Source organism: Medicago sativa, chromosome 3, assembly GCF_051527215.1.
Source record: "Medicago sativa cultivar Bolivia chromosome 3, Bolivia_mono, whole genome shotgun sequence".
In the NCBI taxonomy this organism is placed as follows: domain Eukaryota; kingdom Viridiplantae; phylum Streptophyta; class Magnoliopsida; order Fabales; family Fabaceae; genus Medicago; species Medicago sativa.
The window spans coordinates 54427555-54437841 of NC_140751.1; the positions used below are offsets into that span (position 1 = coordinate 54427555).

Genomic DNA, 10287 nt, shown 5'->3' on the forward strand with positions numbered 1-10287 from the left:
ATACCGCTCACTGTTTATAATATTAAATATGTGATTTAATATTATTGCGAACGTTATGAGAACCTATAGGGTCACACACAAAGGACAGATAGATGAGAGAAATAAATAAGTAAGAATTATTTATAAAATAAATAAGTGAGACTTATTTATAAAATAATAAGTAAGACTTATTAGTAATTAAATAATTAAATATGACTTTATTATTTAATTTACAAAAAATAGAGAAACGTGGTCCACCGTAAGGTACGGTGTACTTAAGTGTTTGTCTTGCTGACCACAGGTCCTATAAATATAACCCTTGTGTTGAAGCTTGACTGACTGTTGGTTGAAACGCTTAACCTAATTCACAAAGTAAACCTAGCCGCCGCTCTCTAAACCTATTCTCTCTAATCTCCTTTGGAATTGGCTAGCACCGGTTATCGGAGAAGCTCTGTTCGTGTGGACTGAGTAGAGGCATCGCTGTTTTGCTTTGCTCGTGATCAGAAACAATTCTGCTACAAAGGTCCTGCGCTTCAAGAGGTAAACACATCATCCTTAAAGTGTTTAAGAATGTGTTCTGATTGATTTGTGATGAATGATTTAATCAAGATCCGTTTCAATGGGATTAGGATTAAAATTTTGAAAAACCCCTCTTAAAATCCCTTCAGTGGTATCAGAGCTTTCAGTTATGATTAAATCATTGAATTCGAATATGTTGTTGTTTGCCTAAACATGATGGAATGATTTGTCATTTTATTTTATGAAATTGTGAATATGATTCAATCGATATTAATATTGCAATTTATGAATACGATTCAAGTTGTAAATATGATATGCGTTCGTTTTTCTTTCCGCTGCAATTTGTTTTTGTTTCAAGTTTCAACGCAGCATAATCAACTATTTTATGGTTTCAAATTGTTTGAAATTATAGAAGAGTGATAATTTGTATGCTAATAGTGTTGTTTTAATATATGCTTGAACGATAATTATTGGTTTCACGCTTCAAGAGTTGGAGTAGGTGAATTTGATTCTAAATCAATATACATGTTCATTCCTGTAAGGAGAAGGTCTTCTAACTTGATTCAAGATTTTGATATTTTATTATAATATTATTTTACATGGATTCATCTCAAAAGGTTGCGTTGCAATTTCTGATAGAAATTTTCTCATGGATCATGATAATATTAAAAGGTTGCAGCTGAAAAGAAAAAGAAAAGGAAAATTATTTGATCCGATTATGAACAGTGTCATCCGATCCGAGAATCACTACTAGAAACTCTCGATTTTCCTGCGGAATTACCTGCGGAAAATGAACAAAATTCCACAGGAAACGTGTTTCCTGCGGATTTTGCCAAGGATTTACACTCCCAGGTAATACCTTCGTGGGTAATTGTTTCCTGAGGATTTCAGAAGCCGCAGGAAACTTTCCTACGGAAATTTCCTCAGGAAAAGCCAGTAATATCCGCAGGTAAGTTTTGGTCAGAGTGGGAGAGATTCCCCTGCCCGTGAATGTTTCTGGCGAATGTTCCGCAAGTAATTCCGCAGTAAATTCCGCAGGTAGTACCGCAGCAAAGCTATTTCCGCAGGTAATTCCTCAGGAAACTGAACCAATCCCCAGAAAAATCCGCAGGAAATTTACTATATCATTTAAACAGTTTTGTAAATATTTTCTATTAGAGGTAAAAGATCAAAAATATCATATGCACAAAAAATGGCAATAAAAACTTGTTCTTTGTAACAAAAACACTAGTCATAAAATACAAAGTCTTCATCACTATGAAGCTGCAAAATATGCATAATAAACATTTCAACAAACACTAAAATATGACAACATTCTAGTTACAAAACTTGTCATGATGCATGTTATGGAATTTGCAATGTCTTCTGCTCTTAGTCTCGCAGCTTGCTCTTCTGCCAATTGTTGCTTAAGCCTTGTAGTTGCCTCCTTCAACTTTGACTCAATCTACTTTTCCGAACTTCTTGCATCAACTGAGACATCTTTGCTGCACCCCTTATTTCAAAGTTTTTTCGCACTTTTACCTTATGCTCTGGTTGCCATGTAAACTTTTTCTGTAATAATCAGATAAGAAAAAAAGTTCAAACATTATTTACTTAAATCTGTTCTAAAGAGGTTCTGTAATGTCATAATCAGAAACTTAGTTGATAATTACCATGAATGAGTCAAAGAAATCATCTCGGTGATTTCCTGATAATTGCTTCCATGACGGTTTTCCCTCTTCTAATTGAGACCGTATAATGTGAGCAATTTCTTTAACTACCAATGTGTGGTGATCAAACCTGAAAAATGTGTTTCAAACAACTCAAAGGTCTTAAATTACCAACACAACTAACTACTTGCACCACCAATATTTTATCAGGAAAAAACTCATCCAACCATGTTCCAAAGCCTTAGAGATATTAATTCAAAATACAAACATTTATAGTTTCAACATATCATATTTTGTGTAATATCTTATTGAGTCTACAAGCATCTAATCGTCACACCATATATAGCCTGTTCAGCAACTAAAGATTCTTAATTTCTCTTAATCTTACAGTTTAAACAGCTAGAATGTTAGAAAAGTTAACTCCAGAATATAATGTACACGAAAAATAATAATATGAATTTCTAGATTTCACCACTAAAATCATAATACCACAAGCACAACAGTCTTGCATTGTTACTTGATCCAAAAGGAAAGTTAACAGAATCATGTGTCAGCCATATTTATATTAGCCAAATAATCATTATTATATGGGAGCAACAAACTCACCCATCACCATCTGGAATTATTGGTATTTTAGTACCAACGGTGTCTCCACTAACATGGCTAGCTGAAGATGGAGCTCTATTGACCATAACTTGAAATGTACACATTGCAAGGACACATAGTACCTACCACAACTGAACTACTATGTGCAAATGAACATTGTTTGCACTTTGTCATTAAAAACTGAAATTATGCAGAGCCAAGTTCAAAAAAATAGATAGAAAGCTAAGTACCTAAGGCTCTTGTGTCTGAGCAAGAAACAAAATTATACACAACAATAGAATAAAGCAAGGTGATGCATGCAGCTACTAACTTTTTAATCAATCTGCCAAACAACTTATGATTAATGACGTAAACCGTTTTCATAAGTTCTCTAAAAATAGCCAAACAGGCCCTGAGATAAGTAAAATAAGTCAATTATTCAACTACCAAACTTATTCCACTACATAAAGTCAAATAAGTCAATTATTCCAGTAAATAAGTTCAAATAAGTAAACTGAAACAGTCCAAACAGGCCCTGAGATACCAAACTCATAGGTAAAACACTACCTATAAGCCAATCAACTTCAACTTGTACTGTACAAATTTATCAACAAAAAAATTTCGAGGTACCTGAGATTTGTTTCCTTAAACAGCTTCAAATCAATTCACATTACCTGAAATTTTTGTTCACAGATAAAACAAAAAAATCAATTCAACTTAAATCAAAAAATCAATTAAATCGACAAGTAGTTTCAGATCGGAATAACCTGAGCGAGTAGTTTCAGATCGGATTATAAAGAATATTAACGCAGCATGTACAATATTAACATCTAGTTGAAAATCAGCCTAGTTGAAATTTAGTTGATCCAGAAGCTAAAACAACAGAGCAGCATTCGTTCAAACTACGCAAATCAACACCTGAATTCTAAAGGCTCTTAAATTTTGGGTTTGACCTAATGAAACTTTACATGGTTTGATCAATCTGCCAAACAACTTATGATTAATGACGTAAACAGTTTTCATAAGACAGCCAAACATGCCCTGAGAAAAGTCAAATAAGTCAATTATTAAACTACAAAACTTATTCCACTACATAAAGTCAAGTATTCCACTAAATAAGTTTAAACGGAAACAATCCAAACAGTCCCTGAGATAGCAATATCAGATAATTTGAAATGTGATATCAACATAACTAGAAAATCTAATGAATGAGTGATACGAAAACAGAATTTGGAATTAATCAAACAAATTTAGCAAAAGTTATGACAATTGAATATAGAATCCTTAGGGTTTGAGAGTATAAACCCTAATCAAGAGTTTTCGAAGCAATCGAAATACCTTATGAGAGAGAAAACGACTACGTTGCAGAGAAGAGAGCTTCAATCGGAGCTTTCGATGAAATTTGCGAAGTGAAAACGGCTACGTTGCAGAGAAGAGAGCTTCAACGAGCTTCAATGGAGCTTCAACGAGCTTCAATGGAACTTCAATTGCCATTTTCGAGCTTCAACGGAATCCATCGTTCTTCCTTCAGATCAGAAAAATCGCGTTTGGTCTGAAAAATTGCAATGGAGAAAGATAGGAGCATTTTTTTTTTGTTATGTCTGAAAGATTAAACGGACTTAAAGATAAATGGGCTTATATGTCTCTGAAAGGAGATTAAAGTGAATTGCTCTTCTCACACCATTTTTTCTCATTCCCAACACAAAATACTATTTTGTTGAGATTTAATGGGCTTATTTTTTTTGTATAAGTTATAAATATACACTACTCATTTTTAAATATAAAAATACACTATTCTTTTTTAAAAAGAACATACAAAATTATTAATTTACTTTTCAACAAAATTTATTAATTTTCTTACAGCAAACAAATATGTCAAAATAATATTATTTTTCAAAATATATTAACATTGAATATTTATGAAAAAATAATCACTTATATTAACATTGAATATTTATGAAAAAATAATCACAATAGACAAATAGTTTGATATTTTATTTGAACTTAAATTTAAAATTATAGCGTCCATGTTCACTATGTAAAGAGAAAAAAATAATATACTCAAAATCTTTCAATTTTTAAAGTTTCATAAAGAAATTCTGTCAAAAAAAATTCATGAAGAAATTAAAAAAATAAAAAATAAAATTTCCGCAGGAAATTCCGCATGAAATACCGCAGGAAGTTCCGCAGGAAAGGTGACCAATAACTTCCGCAGCAAAATCCTCAGCAAAAGTTAGCGTTACCTGTGGAAGTTAATGCGGTTATTGGATCCGCAGGAAATGTCCTCATTGAATCGAAAACAGCAGGAAATTCCGCAAGTATTCCTGCGGATTATATTCCGCAGGAAAATCCGCAGGAAAATCGATAAATTCTAGTAGTGAATATTGCAAACAAATATGGAATTATTTTATATATTAATTGACATTGATTGATAATTGATCAGCTTTTAATTTCCTTTAATTTGACTAACTTGGCAATGAAAAGGAGTTTTCAGAAATTCATGTATATACGTTTAAGTGATCAATTTGTTTTGATTCAAGAGGAAAATACATATATGATATGTATGAAAGCAAATCGGTTCCTTTTGTTTGGATAATACATATGTGATATGTTTGCCAAGATGTTAGGAATAGTATTGACACAGATTGGTTCCTTTGAATGGTTCATGTTTCACAAAAATCTCATGATATTGGTGTTGATAGTCAAACCGATATGTTGGATATTTTCAAATTAAGAACTAATTTTTTTTTTTTGCTTTCTTTTATTGGCTTTGAAACTGAAACAAGAACCAAATTGATTCTTTCCATATTTATTTGAAGACATTTATTTGATATCATTTTTATCTCTATTTAGTTTTTGAATTTGATTCAAAATTAAATAAAATTGATTCAAATAATATTCTAGTTTTTGAATTTGATTCAAAAATTAAATACAATTGATTCAAATAATATTTGGATACAAATCAGTTTAATGTGAGCGCAATACCTGCATTTTGGTTTTGATCCTATTCAAACAGCGTATTCTATTTTAACTTTTTTTTTTGAGAGAAATTAAATTATATCATTTCATTAAAAATCAGATTAGTAATACAAGTTGGAATATCATCAAAGATTTGGAAGCTAGTACTAGATGTGGCTGCCTTAGCTAAAGTATGAGCAACCTCATTTGCTTGCCTCCTAATAAACTCGACATGAGAGTTTGTTAAAAAGTTGTTAAGGAAGTAGATACTACTTTCCATGATGGACCCAAACTCGGTGATATCTCCTCGGCCATTGTTGAAATAATCAGCGACTTTTTTAGAGTCAACTTCGAAGTCAACATTTGTGAGTTGAAGTTCATGTATCCACCGAATTGCATGAAATAATCCTAGGGCCTCCCCAACATCTGTGGAACAAGCTGGACTGAACCACATGGTTTTAGAACGGATATGATTCCCATCTGAGTCTCGGATGCACATTCCAATTCCAACTTTGTTTGTGGCGTTTGGAAAGGAGGCATCTACATTGCACTTGAATCTTCCACTTGTTGGTTTCGTCCAACGAAGAGTTGCATCCATATTGTTGGAAGAGCTCGGAATGGAAGTTGAGTTGTCATGCCTTATAGGTACCTTCTTACGATTGGCAGTTCGCCAGCCTTCTAATAAGTGTCTTGCTCTTTCCATAATTGTTACAGTCGAATCTAACACCTGTTGCCATAACTTGAGATTCCTAGCCTTCCAAATACTCCACATAATAGTAACAATATACTCCATTTGAGCTGCAGGCAGTTTTTGCAATAAGTTGAATATAATATCAGGTGCATTATCAAACTGATTCAAGAACGGAGAAATCAAATGCCACATATTCGCTGTCTGCCAAATTTCAATTGCTATTGGGCAGTGAAAAAGAATGTGGTAACTATCTTCATGGGGGTCTTCACACCTAACACACTCTGAAGGACAGCTAACACCTCTGCTTCGTAGTTTCACTCGAGTTGGAAAACAATCTCTACAAATTCTCATATCCAAATTCTTGACTTTGGGGGGTACTTTCAGTCTCCAGATACCACTCCAATAACCAGGTTTGCGCAAGTGATCATTATTTATAACCTCTTCAATACATAAACGATATGCACTTCTTACTGAGTAGTGTCCATTCTTCTCTGCCTTCCATATCAATTTATCCATCTGGACCTGAGGATGGAGAGAGGTGTTTAAGATGTTTAGGGCCGTCTCTACTGGAAATAACTGACGGACCAACGGCTCATTCCAAGCTTTCACCTCTTGATCAATTAGATGTCCCACGGAGTAAGGTTGAAGAGCCAACATGTCATCACCAACGGGGGGATACTGGATCCTGACCCAATCCATGGTTCGCTGATGATAGGAATATTAAAACCAGTGACAATTTTCCACCTCGCTCCTTGTCGAACCACCACTTTTGCGCTATGTATGCTACGCCAAACAAAGCTAGGGTTATGACCTAATTTGGCATCTAGATAACTACTATTCGGGTAGTATCTAGCTTTAAAGATTTTTGAGACGAGACTTTCCGGATTAGTTTGTAGTTGCCACCCTTGCTTACCAAGCATTGCCACATTAAAAGCTGCCAAATCCTTGAAGCTCATACCACCATTATTCTTATGAACATAAAGTTTTTCCCAGGATAGCCAATTTAGACCTCTATTGCTTGTGCCACCATGACCCCACCAGAAATTGTTCATCATCTTTTCAATTTCATCCAAAAGTGTATTCGGTAACCTAAAGATACTCATGACATACGACGGGATGGCTTGAAGAACAGATTTGATCATGACTTCCCTACCTGCTTTGGACAAACATTTACTACTCCAACTACTAATCTTCTGCCACACTCTATCCTTAATGAAGGTGAAAGTTGCTTTTTTACTGCGCCCTATCATTGAAGGTAAGCCGAGATATTTACCTGTCTTTAAGACCGCTCTTACTCCCAAAATATTAGTGATGGTTTGTTGAATTGGATCTTCAACGTTCCTGCTATAAAATATTTCAGACTTAGGGAGGCTAATTGCTTGACCTGATGCTTCCTCATATTGAGTCAATATCTGTTTCATTACGGTCGCCTGATGTACATTCGCTTGAAAAAACAAAAAGCAATCATCAGCGAACAGTAAGTGAGATACTCTAGGAGCATTGCGACAAACACGAACACCTTGAAGTTCCCCTCTGCTTTCAGCATTCCTGATTAACGCTGATAAACCTTCGGCGCAAAGAATGAAGAGATAAGGTGATAACGGATCACCTTGTCTTAATCCGCGACCTGGGATAATAGGGCCAACCATCTCTTTATTCATGATGACAGAATAGTCAACTGTTTCAACACACATCATGATCCATTGGATCCATTTCCCTGAGAACCCCATTTTGCTCATGACATCTCTGAGGTAAGCCCAATCAATTCTGTCGTAGGCCTTGCTTATATCTAACTTCAGCGCCACACTTTTCTCTTTGCCCTTTGTCTTCGTCTTCATGTAGTGAACCAATTCAATAGCAACTAATGCATTATCCAGAATGGATCTTCCAGGAACAAAAGCTGACTGTGAGTCGGCAATACATTTGTGCAGAATTTTCTTTAGACGATTAGCCAGAACCTTCGACAATAGTTTGTAAAGAACATTACACAAAGCTATGGGTCTCGAGTCCTTCATGGTTTTTTGATCTGTACCTTTTGGAATTAGAGCTATGTTTGTGGAATTCAGAGATGGAGGAAATTGTCCATCATTCATCCACTGACAGCACTCATTGAAAATATCCTCACTGCAAACTGTCCAGAAAAGTTGATAGAATCCCGGATTGAAACCGTCAGGACCCGGACACTTGTCAGGTTGCATGGAAAACATTGCTTCCTTGAATTCCTCTCTACAAAAAGGGGATGTTAACTGTGCATTGTCCTCGTCATCAATCACCTCATTAAGTAAATTAATCACCGGAGAGCGGACACTATGGTGCCCTTCAAACAGTTCTTCAAAATAATTCTTCGCAATGGCCCGCATACCAACATCGTCGTGGATGAATAGAAGACGGCGCCAAAAGATGATTCCGATGGAAAAGCTTGTGAAGTTTGTTTGTGGGTCAAAGAATTGTAATAAAGTAGTTTATTTAATTCTTAGGCATTAGGAGGTCATAACCATACTACCTAATTTATTTTATGTATGTGATGCATGAAATGTATGTTTACTTAACGCATGTATGTGATGTATGCTTAACATGTTTTAGATGTATGTTAGCATGTATGTTTTAGATGTTTTATATACTTGCTTTCTATGAGCATGAATGCCATGCATCTTTAAAGACGCGTGTATGAGATACACATGTCGGTGAGATTAAACTAAATAAAAATCCTTCAAATAGAATATGAAGTAAATTGTTTTCAAAGTATAACACTGATGAGTCATAGATAGTCTAATTTATTGCCTTATTTAGTTTAGTTTTATTTTAGATTTGATTTTATTTTATTGCATTTTATTTTCTTTTAGAATATTTTATTTTAGGAATGAATATATGGTGGAAGGTGCCTTGGAGCAAAAGAAAGAGGACTGGAGCAAATACAGCGCAAGAATACGAAGATACGGGGCAAAAATATAATCTCCCCTTACCAGAAGCTTGGCACGGCCCGTGCCAACATGTGGCACGGCCGTGCGCGATCCCAGAGTCCACTTTTGCTGCTTTTCTTCAAGCCCAAGTTACCCTGTTGCAGCTTTACCATTTTATCCTTTTAGTTGCTTAGTTTCTAAGTCAGATGTAAAGCTATAAATAGAGTAGCTCTCCACCATAAACATTCATGCTTTACTTTGTTTACTTCAGTTATTATTTCAATAAAAAGTATTTATTTCCTTTTTACTTTCTTTGCAATTTATTTTACTGTTTATCTCTCTTCTTCCCCCATGTCTACGATGAACATGGGTGAGTAGACTTCTTCGTCTTGGGATTGTTGGGGAGTCTAATGACTCAATCCTAAACAAAACAAGCCTAAACCCTAATTTCTATGTAACCCTAATTTCTAATCCAGATTCACCGTTGTAATGTGGATTAACAATTATCAAACTGTGGAAGCGAAAGCGGAGGGTTTGATAATCGTTAATCCATCATCCCAAACATCAATTCATAAAGCGAGAGCGGAGTCTTGATGTTGGAACAAGTGAATCTGGACAATAATTGCAAAACAGTGAAATAGTCTTTGCAATTATTGAGGCAAAGAGTAGTTTCAATCCTCTATGCATCTTCTAGTAATCATGTCAGCGAAATAGGCTTGGTTGCTAGAAGTAAACTCTCATCGGACTTTCATCGGAAAGGTGAGGGGCTAAGGGAAACCGGTCTTTAGAAATTAGTGTGTAAACCATGAAATTAGATGTTTAGGTCTTGTCTAGTGAAGGATTAGTCATTATGATGAACCAATGATCCCGAGGCCCTTTATTATTATTGTTATTTACTTTCAGCAATTAAACCCCCTTTTTATAAACTTTTCTCTCTTCTAATCATTCTCTAAAAGTTAATTGAATTCACAACTCCCTAGCGGAACGATACTCTTCTTACTACTAT

General features: G+C 34.9%; 1 protein-coding gene across 10 annotated transcripts; it reads right to left on the minus strand.

The window, feature by feature from the left end:
* Positions 1-1691: 1691 nt before the first annotated feature.
* LOC146938402 (uncharacterized) lies at positions 1692-5107 on the minus strand. 10 transcript variants are annotated; one of them, XM_085752362.1, is made up of 6 exons: positions 4906-5107; positions 4071-4284; positions 3363-3406; positions 2754-2933; positions 2151-2277; positions 1692-2049 (listed from the first exon to the last, which is right to left on the minus strand). In XM_085752362.1, the coding sequence occupies exons 4-6, from the start codon at positions 2855-2857 to the stop codon at positions 1927-1929; spliced, it is 354 nt and encodes a 117-aa protein (XP_085608488.1). In that variant the 5' UTR covers positions 2858-2933; positions 3363-3406; positions 4071-4284; positions 4906-5107; the 3' UTR covers positions 1692-1926. The 10 variants fall into 10 exon arrangements, with proteins under 10 accessions (XP_085608488.1, XP_085608493.1, XP_085608496.1 ...); XM_085752367.1 differs by lacking the exon at positions 4906-5107 and adding an exon at positions 3500-3605 and having other exon boundaries at positions 4071-4299; XM_085752370.1 differs by lacking the exon at positions 4906-5107 and adding an exon at positions 3500-3773 and having other exon boundaries at positions 2754-2884; positions 4071-4299.
* Positions 5108-10287: the final 5180 nt, after the last annotated feature.